Raw genomic sequence first — 17,635 nt, forward strand, 5'->3', positions numbered from 1 at the left:
GAAAGCCGGTGGAGGGCCATTTAAAAGCTGACGCGAAACTCGTAAACATTACTTTACAGTACCTCAACCTGATCGTCGCAGTATCAGCAATAGCTGAAAACGGCCAATGGAGCGCCATATCTCTTTTCATTTCTGAACAGCGACACATACTCGTTGTACACAAAATGCCGACTCTCACTATATGTCCGCGATCCTCCCGAAAACATGGTTAATGAAACGACGGAAACAGTTTTATAAATTTGTGACATTATTCTGGTAGACGCTGTATTTGCACCAAATCGAAATCTACGACCTAATAGGCTATAGTTGAACTAGCGTACATCGTAGCTATTTAGACGCTTGTTAAGCGTTTTAGCCGAGCTAAACAATAATTGGAGTATAGCTTACCAATTTAAAATGTGAAAAAAAAGTTAGGAAGATAGTTTCAAGTCTAAAATACTTAGAACTCACTGCTGATCCATGTTATATACGCATATATTAAATTATTATTATATATTATTCCCTATATTATTATAGGGAATAAAAGCTATTTGGATTTCGACAAACAGTCCTCTAAAGCATATAACAGAATGAGGCTTTAAACTATTATTCAACAAAGCTAGCTATGAACAAGTTAGGCTTAAAGTATCGAATCGGCAACAGACAAAGGAATCTTTTAGAACTTTTGAGAACGTAAAAACCGCAAATAACAAAAAGTATATACGTATATACTGTGATATCAGGCTGTGTTGTATATCACAATCTAGGTAAAGATTTCGTTCATTTGAATTTTGTCTAATCCGTAACGAGACAAAGCTTATAATAGAGGCGCTGACCTTATTTTAAAGTTCATCGACAGAGCTTCGATATTATCCAGCTTCTTACCGCTGTCTACAACTGGGGGATGAGTTCGGTGGTCGCCTTGATCGTTGCTGGGCGTCTGCATAGCCTTAAAACTTGAAAGTGCTTGGTGTTTCAGGATGGCAGTCTTGTCACTTTGTCGAGATTTTTTACGAGCTTTTCTCCTGCGTGCTGTAACGCATGGTCTTCGAGGCGCAAATAGCCAGTTTTTTGGCCTGAAAAGCCACGGACAATTTTCTGCTGCAACGCTTCGGAAAGCTGTACATTAACTGCAGGGATGACGAGTCAAAACGATGAGACAATTTTCACGGATAGGAAGCTACACGCATGGTGCGGTCACACATGTATAGTGTAGCACAATTTTCCGTACAAGGTCTCCATTTAACTTTAACGAAAACGCATTGACATGAGCATTCACTGTTCATAAACGTCGAACCCCATAGTTATGATGAAGTAAGAGCTTTGTAGTCTATAAAGTAATAAAGTTTTTTCTCGATTTTTAGGATCCCGCTTGCCCCATGCTGGCGGCAAACAGGCTAGCCTGTGTCATCTTTCAGTTGTCATTCGTAAAAAATAATTCGTTGCAGATGCATTAAGAACAACCCCGTAGAGAGGATCGGTAACTTCAAGTTAAAATGAGTTGAATGAAACATGAATGCAGTGCCGTAGCCTTTTCACAGAGTAGAACTATTTCAATTGTGATGGTGCTATGCGAAACGTACAGTCCTATCATCGTATACACAGAAGTGAAGTTGAATGTCACAGTTTAGAGTAGTAAATATTAGCCAGTTACGTATTGTACGCTGTAACGAAACCATCTTTTTAAGGTAAGTTGATAAGTGCGTCGTATGACGCGGGCCACAATAACGCGTGGGATAGGCAACTCTCAAATTAAGTGTCGGCCGGCAGATATGCTATATTTGTAGATATGGCACCCGTCATCAGCTATGATTTACTTAGATGTAAACATAACTAAGTGTATGGGCGTACCAAATGTCTTTGTGTCCTATAGTTAAGTCGATAGCGTCAATTTTCATTACAATATACGTGAACGAAAAAAAAAGACTTTTCTTAAAAAATTATATAGAGCCACACAAGACGTTGAATTTATAAAGATTTACCTATGCCTTCTTCTTGTATAAATAGCTTATGCCTTTTGCAACCGGATGTTACGGACATGAATTGAAGAGAAAAGACATAACTGGCCTAAGGTTAATGATAGATACAAAATGGTTATTTTTAGTTGAGTTCAACCAATTAGAATCAGTAAAAATACAATTTAAAACAAGTGTTTGAAATCAATCAATGACTGAAGAAGCATTTTAATATGAGATTTTTCATCGCTATATCAAACTCACATGATTTATCTAATAAAAAGTAAAAGATTCAACTCAGGCCTATAAGTTGACATTGTCGCAATAAGTATGCTAACATCGGGCTAGTAGATGTGATTGAGTTTATTTATCTTGTACTTTAAATTTGCTTCTCAAAAGGCCCTTAATTTAAGGCGAATTTGTCGTAAGATATTTGTCTATGCCATATAACATGTACCTTCTAATTCGAATACAGGACATGGGAAACTGTCATAAAAATTCAAGCAAACAGCTTTTACTTGTTTGGAAGAAAGCCACTATTAGCTTGTATACAAAAGATATCGACACCTTTATATATTATATACCTTTTTCTATAATAGTATAATACATTTTTTAAATATATGATGGCTAGTTATTTAGATTGGAAAACTGACCCTGCTAAAAATACTAGTATCTATCACTATTTAATTAATGGTTTCCATTCGAACTTTAGTGCAAAAAGTGTTCCGCTTCATTGGGGACTCTGCCGAAACAACTTATTGTACGCCCCAACCCTACGCTTCTGTAGCGTTAACACCGACTTTATTTGACCTCAGGCTGTGCGTAAAGATCGCCGTTTCACATGCTCGTACCGTAGGTCTACTAATTTATAGGCAGTCGTGGCCAAGACGAATCACTCCAATGAGAGTGACCGTTTGTGATGAGTCTGGAGCTCAATGTGCGGCTGCTTAGAAACTGATTGCCATAGCGGTTTGTGTATTTCCCCGGCAGAATCTTCGTGACGATTGAAACGAAGAAGGCCGCCCAAGCTTTAACAAATGCTTGGTTGACAGATGTCTCCTTAGATAAAAATCCACTTATCAGACAGACGTAGCTAATTAACGTACAGTTTGATACATGGATGCCATACAGTTTCAGTATTGATAGGAAGATAAATCAGGTTTGGGCATAGCGTTGTATGGACGCAGTAGCAAGTTTCGCACCCGTAGAAGCGCAGTAATTTTCTGAAAAGCTATCTTTACATTAACTTCCAGGGAATAACCTTAGTGAGTATAAAACCACCCAAAATCAGCGCAAGGGGTAGTGCAACTCCGTTATGATCGTACAACTAAAAATGCTGGGATCATTGTCAACAGGAACACGTTGAGTAAAAGCTCTAGCTATCATATATTTTGTTTGTTGTAGTAAATCTGATAAGTATTAATTATTTAATTGGCTTTAGAACTGAGAACCGGTTGAGATAGGCAGGCCTTTTATGTATTAAAGATAATCGGAAAGCCGCCTATTTTTATTGGTTCGGAAGGCGCTTTTAGAACATTACGAGACCATCCTACGAACGCCGTTGCATTGAACGCTTGTGCAATAAAGCCTTAATAAGCAAATATAAATAGTAAGCCTAACGTGTCGTCTAATGCCACGTTCAGTCTGAAATATATACATGCAGCAAACTGACAGCGCATTATTATTATTGAATAAATACATTATTTTTTTTTGGTCCGAATATGGCCGACTATTTGACGAAAGCCCCGGGCTCGCAGTGCTTCACTAGCCTGTAACCGCGATCCCTATCGTTAAGCTTTACAGTGCTACGAATATGCAATTATATAGTAAAATTTATAAACTGCGTAGGTAAAACGACGTTTTACTATTAACCATAATAATCTTCAAAGTGGTTAAATAAAATGTGCTATTGTGAGAGGATGTAATTCATTGTACAAATACTAATGAGTCGTTTAAATTTTCGTGCTAGATGATCGCTTGTGATCTATTTGTGTTTTCGTAAAACGAGGAGGGTTTTTACTACATGCTACATATAAATTTCGTAGTGATCTGATGCTATCCCGAATTTTTTGGTAAGAGTACTGTATATTCTGAAAGTTTGGCAATTTAGGCAGATGGACAAGGCAGCCTGCATTGGATTAAAATAAAATTAATCACACAATCTTATTGTGCATGGGACAGAATGCTTGCAGAATTTAGGCATTGGGTAAAGTATACAAGTAGCTCAGGCGTTACGTGAAGACTGACAGGAGTCCATCGAGATCAATCGTCATCGCCTCGGGCGACTTCTTGGACGAGAACTTGCAAGTGCGTTCTAACCGCCAAATCACCATAAGAGAACTAGAAGAAAAGACAGGAAGAAAGAAAGAAGATTCGCTCATGTTAGCCCATTTTTACTAATGATTCAGGTGTCTGAAGGTTTACAGCAAAGTTTGTGACGAAACAACTGGATGTCCAGTAAATGAGCACCCGAAGAAGACCAGAAGAACTTTGTCAACGAACCTTCTAGAGCCAAACTTGCTTGAACATGACATTACGGATGACCGAATGTTAGCGTACGGCGATAACAAGGTGACTAATAGGTAATCTTTTAATTACCGGTTCAAACACGGCACCTCTCCGAAAAAAGTCGCACGCTTCAAATCCAAAGTTAAAATGCTCCTCACGATTTCCTCTGACCATCAAATAACCCCTCATCACTCCGTTCATACCGTCCGTCTTTACGGTCACTGAAGAGTACTATAAAGAAATTTTAAGGAAGTCGTGCATATTTGTTTAATGCAAGAGTCCAGAACTAGGACAAAATAAGTTTTTGGTTTTCCATCGCTACAAAATACTGGTCCATACTTTACTACCCATGGAGTAGTTTCCGCAAGAAAACTTCATGTGCATGCTCCCTAGACCCCCAAAATCATCGGACCTAGCCCCTTGTGACCTCTTATTTGTTCTCAAAACTAAGGAAGAGCTTGCAGAAGGAACGTTTCGATACCGCAGAAAAAAATAAAAGAAAAATCGCTAACTAAGCTATGGGACAATCAAACCTGAAAAAAAGCTTCGATGACTAAAAAAAAATCAAACGGCTTATCCATTTTTGAGCCGTAGGTTATACACTATTTTTTTTCGATATAGGTTGGATGCTGAGTAAATAATCGAATGTTAGTAGATATACTTATTCTGGTGTATTTATCTCTGTCTCTCTCTCTCTCTCCTTGTATATATATATATATATATGCTTAAGGTATACCAATTGCAAATCAAATCAGATCTACCGACGAGTTCTACCAACGAGATCTACCGATGAAAAATAATGATCTTATATAATGAACGATATAAACTTTTGGATACAATGGTATTCAACTATATTTTTTTCATGACTTTAGACCAACTCTTTGTACGACTATTGCTTGCTTTTAGATACTTGCAAAAAGCTTCTGTTTATAGATATATAATACTCTTGAGATTTTACTATATTGTAACAGAAACGACAATTTACATCCATGTTACGCATCCTACCTCCTACAGCTTTCGCATAAACACTTAACTAGGACTCAACTTAATTTGTTAGTTTCAGGAAGCCGCCTGAAACTAACAAATTTCAAAAGCGAGCTCCACCGTCGGACCGTCCAAACAGATATTACCGGCGACAGTACACTTGATAGACAGATAAGGCTTAATAGAGGTGTTTTCAAATTACGAATAACGATTAGTGGCCATTATTTTGACTATTTGAATGTATATTTAACGCGATTTAGAGAAACCCGACGAACTTGTCTGAGAGTGTATCGGGCGCTCGAAGTGGCTAAATCGTCGTGGTACGATGACCTCATTCGTGAAGGGTATTCGCATTTATCGTACCAGTTTTTCTGTCGATCATGCCCCTGTATAGTCAAACTAAGGTTTGTTTATTACATATTTACGTAAAATAACATGATCTCGCCGTTGTATATAAAACCGTATTTATTATTGAGCAAAAATATATGTCGCACATCGAACTACTATATTTAATATGTCTTATATGACTGGTTTTTGTATTTATTATTTATAGCAGTAAACAACGCGCTCTATCTGAGTGTTTTTTCTACCTTTATTGGTTTGCAACATGGTGGTGGTCATCCTCATGTCACTATTTTGGATGACCGAGGCGATATCCCTGGCGGTGATAGCCTTGATACCTCTTGCCTTCTTCCCCCTATTCGGTATCCTCAGAGGTGTTGATATGGGAAGAGCTTACTTTGGGGTAAGCTGGACCAAGCTTTGTTGAGAGCGGAAAAATTGTCTCATAAACTAGTACCAGACGGATGTTTTAGGTTATTTAAAAATTATCTGTGTTTGTATTTAATCATAATTAATATTTGTGTGTCTAATTTCGTAATCATATGATAATTAGGACACAGCGTCAATGTTCCTGGGATCGCTTATTGCCGCGGCGGCAGTTCAGTACTCTAACTTGCATTACAGAATTGCCTTCCGAGCTATTCTGGCCACTGGAATTACTTCAAAAAAGTACGAATTTGCTAATATTAAACACTGTTTCATATGCGCATTATTTAGAAATTGTCACTTAACATTGTTTCGGGCAGCTAGTTTCCAGCATGAAACGCAGCATGTCTACACCCGCCTAGAACGTAATCACGTATATACCATTCGAGTCAGCAAACACGTTGCCACATGAACCATAAGAAGAACATTATTTCCCTAAATGTTGGCATACTATCACCAAACAATGGCTGTAGAAATTCCCTATCGCATGTCGACCCAATGATAATATGAAATGCCTCATTATTTTACATAATTTCTAAAAATGCATAGATTCTATCTAGTTTGTACCACATTAGTATCAGTCTATAGCTTAACCATAAAGATCTGCGTGGCTGCTTCTCACTAAATGAATTATTATTGTTCGAGGGCTGGAGGGAGAGGCTGTTCTCAAACATTCTTCGTTATGCCTGAGTAGGTCGATTTTTTGACTTGATACGATTTTTTAGTCCAAATCTTTATCGAGATGATATAGAATTTTTAAAAATCTAACAATATCGTTGTCTTACTTAATCTGTCTTTTTCGCTCGTTAACAGTCTATTGGCCGGTATCCTGACAATAACTGCATTTCTCTCAATGTTTATGCTGCAACAGTAATACTAATGGTTCCAATTATTGAGGGAATACTCCACCAGCTGCGACTACACCAGGCTGGTTGTGACACCGAGAAGTCAAGTTCCTCCGAAATGTACAAACGCCATTTTGGTATGACGTTAACGTGTATATATATATATATATATATATATATATGTTTGATGAATAAGTTACGGAAAACGTTTTAATCTCCATTCGGAAATAGGCCACAAGAAAGTCTTGGAGAAGCCATTTTTATTAATTTTAACAGCCACTTGCGTTTACTTTTCGTTGCTGTCAAGTTAAATCAGGTTAATTTGACAGGTAATTTGACAATCGTTTGACCAATGACTTGATCCCATTTGTTCCAGGAAATAAGCGAAAGGGTACAACATCTGTTCAACTTGACGATTTTAAAGACGATGAGGATGCTACATCTATGCGTCTCTATGCTGTGTGTTCATTACGGTTGATACGATTTCAACCAGTTTTGCCTCGACTATGATTGACTGTACTATTACTTTGAAAAGTTCCTTAGTAGCATTAACGGGATTGAGCTAATATCACACCGATAGCCGTATGATAAGACCCTAACTCAAGAACCAATCTGAACATGAATGAGATAGGTTAAACTGACAGAGTCGACTGAATGCTCAACCACATTTTTGTCCATCGTTTAATCTCTACTGTCTGTGTTCCATTGTATGCCGTTTTCGAAGGTAAGGGTCCCAGGGACAGAAAGCAAGGTTGCGCCGTGCACTCTATCTGGGGGCCTCCTATGCAGCCAACATCGGAGGAACGGGGTCATTGACTGAGTCCCCGCCCAACCTTATTCTAAAGGCCTTCACAGAACAGTTCGTATCGCCCAAGTTAATTGATATGTTTGGACTGCTATATTATCATTAGTAGACTTTTAGGCAAATGGCAGTTTGTTGATAAAGATGGCCAACAGCAAATTTGCCAAAAAAAATTTTCACTTGGAGTTCATCTACTTCCCGACAAACGCGAAAACTGTCTACGCTAGTTAAAAAGTGTGTATATATATATATATATATACAAGGTACGCCTTTAATACCCAAATCTTCTATTCTAGTCAGTGTTTTCACTATTGAGGGTTTGTGGTAAAGTTGTCACGGAAAGTAAAAATCATTTCGTAGTAAACAAGCTCTATGATCCTGAACCGTGACTATCTTACACAATGGTATAGCACGGCCGCAATTCTTACAATGTATCTCGACGTATCGCGCCGAGATCCGACAGACAGGGCTCTACGTTCTATCGGACGGGCAATTACACGAATACAATGCTCTGAGCAGTGTCTAACCATTCGAAACAAAACACAAGGGGGCGCCTTGCCAAAAGTTGGTAACCATCCATCAAAAAGCGGCGGTCATCGAAGTGCTTTTGACGCACTTATAAGAGCTAGAAACCGACATTTCGTATCAGTCACCTGATCTCCGGCGCAATATGGCACGCGGGCTTTTTAAAGGCGGTTTACTCATTACACTTTTAATTTATTTCTGATGCGAAATTCAAAGAACCTATTGATGCTGCAGAGGCCTAGTTCAGAACTCCAGACTGTGTTAATTCTAGAACGTGCCAGTAAGTAAATGTCTCCGTGTTTTGACAAGGACTGTCCAAGCGTGTCCTCATAAAGCACCTAGAGGAATAAAAACTTTAAACATTTATGCTTCATCTGAGGAACTAAGAGTGAAAATGGTAATGGCGGAGAGGCGATTGTGCTAGCGGATATCTACTGGATAGATTAAAGCTGACATTGCTGCCTAACAGATTACCTCTCTGCTGACCATGTCGACTGTTAGTGTGAGAGAGCGTTCAGGATAGCTAGCTACCTTATTAAGGAAATCAAGAAGCTCGATCTTTTCGAAAACGACAAATAACCTCCTTAATTATACTTCAAAAGCGAAGGGATCATTCAGTAATCTATAGACAGTTAACGGGTACCCTCTAAGTATATACTACCCCTTTATATAATACGAAATTCAACTGCTTTCGTGTCAACGAGAAGCTGGTGATCTGATTGACGACATAGAAGCAGCAACAATGTCAACGTTCTCCACGGCTTGACTGCCTTAATAGCCTGATACATCGTCAGTTACTAAGAACGGATTAGATCATAAAATCGATCGCACAAACGTATTCTTATTTATGATAAAATGTAAATTTTCGAAAACGTAAACTAAATCTGCCTTAAGATTTTGCCGACAGATTCGCTGTTTGCTGTTTTTGCTTGCTGGAAAAAAAACACACTGCGAGTTCCTGTTTTTTTTCTTCACTATGATCGAATGTGTCGATTTTTTCAAAATTTTGTACTCCTCTCTAGAGGAGTGCGTAAAAATAAAGTATAGATTTTTTTAGTTTAGCGTCATATTTTTTGCCTAATCTAACAACCTACAAGTTGTTTACAGAGACACATCAACAAAGGTTGAATTAGTAACCTGTAGCGTTATTTGAAATGTCCTTCCTATTAGGTTTGTTTTCATTCACAACAGATCCTCGTAGTGTGCGACAGTCTGGATCGGCACCCCCTTGTGCCACTAGGGCATCGTCAATGATAACCCTGGCCACAAACGCCTCAATAACTGATCCATGTCACTCAGCCATATTGGAAAAATGGTCCTTGCTGTAGGCATTATCCGAGATACTATTCGGTACGCCAACGGCATTGATCAATCTCATTCTTGCATGCTTGTTTGTTTACTTAACGTATTTGAAGAATACGTAAGTACCACAGGTGTAGTAAATAGTAAAAATGGTTGAATTGATTTTAATCATATATATATTGGACATGTCTTCGGCTTATTCATATGAACTATGGTTTTCTGTTGGAGACATCGCTTAGAGTTACCTATGCATGGTTTACAGTATGAAAAATCTAGATCAAGCGCAAGACGTGCCTTTATCGGTTCACACAAGCTATGCTCAACTCGGATCTATGAGGTATGGTTAAATTTAGAGATGGCCTTCTGGATCCATAATCTAATAAATAGATAACTTGACCTATTGCTTTGTTTGTAAATAGTCTATAGATTTGATAAGCAGACAGCATTTTTTCGAAAAATATCTTATTCTTAAGTAGAATTAAACATTACTGTCGAAGGCTATATGTGTATTTATATATAATCAATAAATCTAAATAAAATACTGTTTTTGTTTTTTCAGCTCTCACGAGACTTCCGTAGCGTGTTTGTTCGCATTTCTACTTTTATTGTGGTTTTTTAGGGAACCAGGCTTTATCTCGGGCTGGACTGCCTTAGTCTCTAAATAAGTTACGCAACATTAGGTGTGTTACTTGTGAATGCTTTTTGATGCTCAGTGAGTGTGACCTTCATCGGGCACAATAGACAACTTCTTTCTAGACACGGGGTAATCTATCTATCTATCTATCTATCTATCAGTAGCTATAACTCTTATCCAAACCATTAAAGGCCAGTTTTAAGCTATCTCGATGGCGCATGTATAGCTGCATTTTCTGTTTGTTAACATCTAAGAGCTATCTATTCATATTCGTAGCTCTGTAAGCCGGAACTTTTCTGCAATTTATACCGTGACTAAGGCTTCAATTTTCCATAGCTTACTAATGTGTATGCCCTGCCTAACATTCTAGGGATGTGAAGGACTCGATTCTAGCATATGTCCTCGTATTATGTTTCCTGTGCCACGTGACCCCACCAAATGGGCAACATCGCCTGCAATTCTGGTACAAGGTTTCACGATATTTATGCTTTCGGTGTATGGGTCTCAAAATCCTGATTTGAGTTGAGAGGCATTGAACGTCTTGAAGCTAGAAACAGAACGTCTAGTTAAGTTTCCTTTTAAAAATGCGTTTTAATGCAGATTTAGCTTGTTTATCGCGATCTCTGCAAGCAAGCTAGCAGAATCTCTTCGTGTCATATTAGGACATGCTTCTTTATAATCAAATGTGTAACGGACATCTTGATTTCCTGCTCGCAAATAGAGGACAAGCGTGGAGCACGAACCTGGGCCTTTTTGTGATTAATAATACTGTCTAATGATTTGGCCAGGATGCGTACGTAAATATGCCGTTTTGTGTATTAAAGGTTATTCATGAGGAGGCGCTCTCATCTGTCGTATTCCTTATTGGCGGGTCGATGGCTCTCAGCGATGGAGTCCAGGTAACAATTATAACTTATGGCACCCAATACCAGTGAGGATTATTTTGTTGAATATATATTTAATCTGATTTCGGCCGAAGTAAAATTTTTATTAATTCTCTGCCAAAAAAGACAGCGATTTTTTTTCGTGAGTGCCTTTAACTTGTTGCAACAGAATAAGGTTTCAAGATGGATTTCCCATCAAATAGACTGCTGTAACGCCCAGTGTTGGACCTACGTTGCCCACTGAGGATCAGCTGCTGTGTTGAGTAGTAATTCGCTGGACGAATCTGCTAACTTTCTATAGGTGAAATTGTACATATTTTTATGGATCTTCGCTGATTGTTTTTTTTTGCATTTTTAGGTCTCTAGCCTATCAACATGGATAGGTGACCAAATGGGTTGGCTACAAGATGTACCACCGGTGCCTTTGGCCTTCCTCGTGTTACTCACGGCTATGTGCCTCACAAAGGTGGCCTTAAACACACCAACCTGCTCCGTTTTACTGCCGGATGAAATTGTACTAAAAGCTTTTAATCACTTAATAGCGTTGATTCCTCAAGTTCGTCTAGTGAGATAAAGCAAAAATCCCACATGCGTGCGTTATGGCTTCTTGGTAAACTACAATTTTTCTTGTAAAAAAAAACTACAGTTTGTAAATTAGGTAAAATACTACTTTATTAGAAGCGGGAGTCTGAAAGCAGTCTAACTTGTGTTATCGTTTTTTTCCATTTATGCATCCATTTGCATTCGACCGTGCAGTTAAGGAACGCGGGTGCCCATTCCCTATTGATACTACTGCCCGTAGCCTTCTGCTGCTCGGACGCGTCCGTGTTTTCGGTGGCCACTGCGCCCAATGCGATTATTGCCGATAGTTCCGGAATGACGACATACGAAATGGTTGGCGTCAAGAATAATTATTCTTATAATGTAGCTACACAGCGCCGGATACAAGTCAAAGCGTACCTAGTAGCAGAACAACAAACGACTGGATGTATGTCTGTAATTTTCCTTCTTACGCCGAAACTTCAGGCACGATCAGGTTTAATTATGAAGCTGATCTGTCTGACAACTCTAATGATATTTACGTTGGTCATCGTTCCACTAATTTTCAACGTCAACGATCTAAGCAGTATCGATTTCGACCGCTAAATCAGCGGCTAAATGGATGGCGTGAACGGTCGTCTGCATAATTTCGTAAATGGAAGTAAGCAAAGTTGGGATTATCGGCAGGGTGCAAGCAATCGGCTGTTCTAGAAATGCAGAATGGAAAACAAATCTGTGTTTGTGCAGTTTTACAAAATTATACATAAAATGATGTTGTTGGTCTAAGCATAAGGTTAAACAATTATTCCTTTGTGTGGTAATATTAAAATACTTAGTTGCCGATTAAACGTGATACACCAAATTAGATTATGGCGAGACGTATAAACATGAGATATAGCATCAAAGTAAGGAAGTGTTGAGTACTATTTTTGCACATTGTTTGATGCATTATCGAACCCATCGTTGCTCTCAAAAGCAGAGCGAGTCGGAAATAACTTCATTTCACGTACTTAAAGTTACTACTGTTGTCATATTCGAAAGCTATACATGAGCAGAACTGACAACCTGTGAAGCGGACAAGGCTCAGTTGGTCTATTATTATCAGGTTTGTCCTGCAAACTCTACAATACACTATTTTCCTACTCAAAAAAGCTAGCGTAACTCTTAGGTAGCGCTAGCTAACGATTTGATTTTCTACGTTGTACCATCGCTTACTATGTTGGCGATTGTTTGCATCTGCCGTTGTGTTGCATAGTAATCTACGAGGCGTCGTGCTCGAAGTTGGCAGCCAAATCGGTAAATACGCAGGATGTTACCGCTTTGTCGATACTACGTGTCGTTTCGGGGGTAGTTTCAGTAAATGTTTGAACGGGGGTGGTAAATAATTAAGCGCACACTCCATAGAGTATCGGTGCTGCGGCCTGATTCGTTAGGCGCGATTTGTAGATGATAACGAAATGTCAGTTGTGTTGAATATTGTGAAAACTCTTTCCGCGACAAAGGGAAAAGCTACGAAACGCTAAGCCTTTAGACAAATGAAAGGATAACAAAAAAATAAGAGAAGAATGATTGAGCTGATCCGAAAAATACACAGAAATTTAGCGTCTTTATTAAAATACGTGAGTGTCTTTTTCCACTGGATTACGCAGACCCGGATGCCGCGCATTCATTTACATTGTCTATAATTAAATTTATCCTTTTCACTGAAAAACAGTCTGACATATATTTTGTATCATTTACATATCGTTACCCAGCGACTCTCACTCTGCTTCACCCGGAGACGTAAACAGGTAGTAAATTGTTTTATGAATATTTGTTGATGTAGTGAATGTTCTAATATGTCTTAATACAGAATTGGAATCTCTCAATCCTAGCTTCGCCAAAGGTTTAATCTGATGCCCGTAAAAAATAGCCCATGGTGATTAAGCGGAACTGCGCAGTACAACTATGTTAATCACTCAAATAATTAGAAAAACATTACATCCTAAACTTAGATTTCACAGTTGCCGACTCTGATGTCCTACCTATCCGCTTAACTTCGGCAGTAAACGGCAGACAGCACACCAGAGATCCTACATTGTCACAGTAATCTAGAAGTTCTAGCGTACTTTCAAGAAACAGGCGTAACGAAATATCCCTGCAACCCTTTAAATTGTGTTACACAGCTCGTATTCTAGCTATTTAAAATTAATTGAAGAACTTACATGTAGAATTCATGAAGACCTTGGTATTAAACAACAAAACCAGCAGCCTGGTCACTTTTACTGAGTCTTTAGAAGTACTTAACGGATTGATAATCATATGCTGCGATACGTTTTGTTGTTGTCGATAATCAACACGTTAAATGTTTTAAATAAATTATATGTTTAAGACGAATGTTTACTCGCTCGCAATTAAAGACGAACACGGAAATCGTGACGACAGCGGCTCGCTGTTACCTACCGCTACCGCTACTTGTGTGGCAGATGCATCTATCACTTTTTTACTTTTGAACGTGAATAACTTTAATAGTATTTAACTTGAGTAGAGTATTGTGATTATTCAATCAGAATCTATCGCCTGTACCGCAGTATCGGGTGCTTGTCAGATCGGTGATAGGTGGAAGAAACGGGGAGACTCGAGATATGGGACGTATTTGGGTTTCAGGTCGCCTTGTCTTGTTGCTTCTATCGTTCCGAGCGCTGGTGCCGGATCGTGCATCGCTAGTGGATAGATGTTACTAGCAAATTGGGAGGGCAGAGTTGAGCGGTTGCGTGGGATCACGGTAGTTGATGGGAGATGGCTGCCGGAGGATTTGGGGACTCGAGCCGCTTAACCGGTTGACGAAGCAGTGGCGGAATCAACGACCCCGTGATTCTTGTGTCTTCCCATGTTCCTGATCCTTCGGCCCTCGTCCGGGAACAGTGAACGTTTAAAGACGAGTTAACAGCTCCCCCTAGCTCCGGTCGAATGCTGCAGCACCAGGCCACTGCGCCCAGCTACTAATACTCCTGTTCGATGAACAGGAAGCTTTCATCGTCTGCAAGCCGGGCAGTTCAGGCCGAGAATTAACCCACTGTTAATTCTTTTCATTCATATCCGCACCTGGCAAGCAGAGCCAATTATGCGCCACAGCATAGCTCCGTAACGTGGGCTTAGCTCTAGCTAGACAACGTTACCGCCATCAGCGGCAGCAACAGCAGAAGGCTTGGTTCGATCGAACGAAGACCATAGGTTTAGCTTATACCGTCCGCAAGTATACATATACACGGCAAAGAGCCAAGCGATGTAGCAGTAGTAGGTTGGGCAGAACGGACTGAAAGCGAGTCGCTTTGCCCGAATCTGACTCTTCCATCCTCTTTCCCCGTCCACCTCTCCTTCAGCCACGTAGCACTGTGCCGGTCTGCCTAGTGCAATACTGTGCACTGGCCGAACTGCTTGCATGCTACATATAACCTAACATTATACCCTCTTATGCTGATTTCCGGATCCGTATATAATGATTAAGGTGATAATGTGGAGCCGTCTATGTATAGGTCCAAACTCACCAATGCTATATAATCGGATAGTGAAACGCGCTTAACACTTTAGAGCACTCAGTAGTAAATTGAGCAGTACAAGCTATAAACTGAATGGGTTACCAACGAGTTGCTTATTCAAGAGTTATTCATTGACTGATCTCTGCAGCCAGAAAACGAAGAAGATAGGCGTTTGATTGTTTATGGAGGGGCCTGGTCTTCTGTCTCAATGATTGTTAGCCTCAGTAGATTTATAGGCACGCTCACAGGAGCAGGGGGGGGGGGGGGGAGGGGGGTAAACGAAGCGTACCGGTGCTACAGATACATTAGACTCAAGCAAAATGGGATTTGAGCTAATAAAAAAGAGGATCTCATCGATCGAACAAAATAATATCGAACCCGTTGCCTAGCCTATTCAACTTTATGTTGCTCTATGCAGACGGCCAGTGCTGCTTAACGCTACATTTACTGAAGATATATTATCACTCTCAATTATAAAGTTCAAAAGATTTCGCTGAATTGATTTTCCTCTTTCCTTTCATCGTTTAAAGGGTTAGACTACTCGATATACATTTATTTCACACCTTTCAGTGTACGTAGTTTGCAATGTCCATACGTACATTAGACGATGGAGTGACGTCTACTGGAAACGCCGATTACTACGACGACAACACGTTTTAAAAACGCGATCAATACTAATCTACTGTGGGCGAGTTAGGTACTGTTGACATCTATTAGAAATTTACTAGACCTTATTTAACCGTTTATTGTTTCGACAATTCTAAAGATTGCCTTCGTAGTATTGACGTTAACGAATGCCATGTGTTTCACGTAAACCAAACAATCGGGTCTGTATACAGGGTATCTCGTAATCGTGTGTCTGATAAATATAAAGGATAAACGTGTCAATCCTGTCTAGAGTACATAATAGTTCTCTTTTAAAGGCTTAACATTCGAGCAAACAAGCCGCTAGGGGTCGTATCAATTTGAATAAGCTGGTATTCTATGGCGCCTAAAATTTCGTATATGGCACTTGTTTAGAACATGAAAGATTTTTCTAACAATACTGTGCTACTAATAATAAAAATAAGAGCACCTTAGTAATTCTAGGTAGAGTAACTTGAAAGGTAACTAAAAGATGTACCTGTCATGAAATCTGCTAAGCAGTTCAAAATATGTTGGCGTTTTTCATTAAGCTTGTTGGCCAATTGAGGAGTTGTTTGCCATTCAAAATCCTTATTGTCTTTAGGCAGTTGACCAGAGGAATGAGGTACATCCGCCCGGTCCATCTCTGCGGATAGTCCCGATACAGCACAAACCATCTTAACTGCTTCGATACGTTGTTGTCGTCGTCTGCGAAGAACGAAGTATAGTAAGGGGTCGAAAATGCATCTTTCCCATGGAAAACATCTACTTTTAAAGCCAGAATCTGAGCAAAATACTCTACGTATAATACAACGAAACCACAGCCGGCCTGTGGAAGAAAGAGCACTTACTGTCAAGTAAAATATAAAAGAAAGTATAGAACATAGTAAAAAAACTGCTATTACCTGGCGAACAACCTTCTGCCTTACCCTAATGAGAGCCTATGAGCGTTTTTTTAACCTGCCTAATCAGATAATGCCGTATCGAAATTTCTAAGAGCGTATTAAGAGACTTGGAAGCGGAAGTGCATTTGTATATTTGGATCCAGAAATCCATGCAAAGATAAATATGCCGAATGAGTTTAACGAAGGATGCATAATTAGAAGAAAAACATATTCTAAACAAAGCTAGAAAGTTCTATATGCAGATTATGATGAGTCGCAGATAACGTCCCGAATAGTTTTTAGCTGTAAAGTTAACAATTTATTTACAGTGGTACACAATTTTTAAATATGTTTTCCCTAAGTCACGATAACATACAAAATTTTAGGCTTAAGAAATGATCTACTAGGGTGCGTCAGGTGCGCGGAGTAGAGCTCTTGTATGGATCAAGACTGGAAAGACTTGAACGGCATTGAGGAAAATTCACTGAAAATATAACATGCTGAACACGTTTTAAGCAAAAAGTCAGTCCTGTTACATATTAGCCCAAAAACGAGCCCGAAACGCCTGAGTGCTATACAAAGTAAAGCGACTAACCCATTGAGCTTGGCTGAATTGCTTGATAAAGCATTTTGACACTTTCAGTAGCGAACCTCTCGATTTAGCTATGTGTGCAGCATCACTCAACGCACCGTAACGTGCATTATCAACCGGATGTCGCTAATATAATCATGTGTAATTATATGAGCAAGGTACCCTTTTCAAGTCAGCCTTTCATCAGCCAGGTCATAGGCAAAGTATACACCGGCCAGTGTATACTCGCAGGACTCAATTCGCAAAAGCACAACATATTACTATTCGGATGATGAATATCATTCGGCCTAT

The 17,635-nt window shown here is 39.4% G+C and overlaps 1 protein-coding gene across 1 annotated transcript; it reads left to right on the forward strand.

Moving 5' to 3' along the window:
- The first annotated feature begins 469 nt into the window (after positions 1 to 469).
- LOC111252869 (solute carrier family 13 member 2-like) lies at positions 470 to 15,481 on the forward strand. The gene is made up of 11 exons (XM_022811424.2): positions 470 to 4,505; positions 6,322 to 6,437; positions 7,008 to 7,176; positions 7,416 to 7,498; positions 7,764 to 7,898; positions 9,537 to 10,005; positions 10,228 to 10,348; positions 10,673 to 10,765; positions 11,127 to 11,201; positions 11,545 to 11,700; positions 11,943 to 15,481. Exons 8-11 carry the CDS (start codon positions 10,712 to 10,714, stop codon positions 12,330 to 12,332), a joined length of 675 nt encoding a protein of 224 aa, XP_022667159.1. The 5' UTR covers positions 470 to 4,505; positions 6,322 to 6,437; positions 7,008 to 7,176; positions 7,416 to 7,498; positions 7,764 to 7,898; positions 9,537 to 10,005; positions 10,228 to 10,348; positions 10,673 to 10,711; the 3' UTR covers positions 12,333 to 15,481.
- Positions 15,482 to 17,635: the final 2,154 nt, after the last annotated feature.

This window comes from Varroa destructor, unplaced genomic scaffold, assembly GCF_002443255.2.
Source record: "Varroa destructor unplaced genomic scaffold, Vdes_3.0 BEIS01000006.1, whole genome shotgun sequence".
Taxonomy (NCBI): domain Eukaryota; kingdom Metazoa; phylum Arthropoda; class Arachnida; order Mesostigmata; family Varroidae; genus Varroa; species Varroa destructor.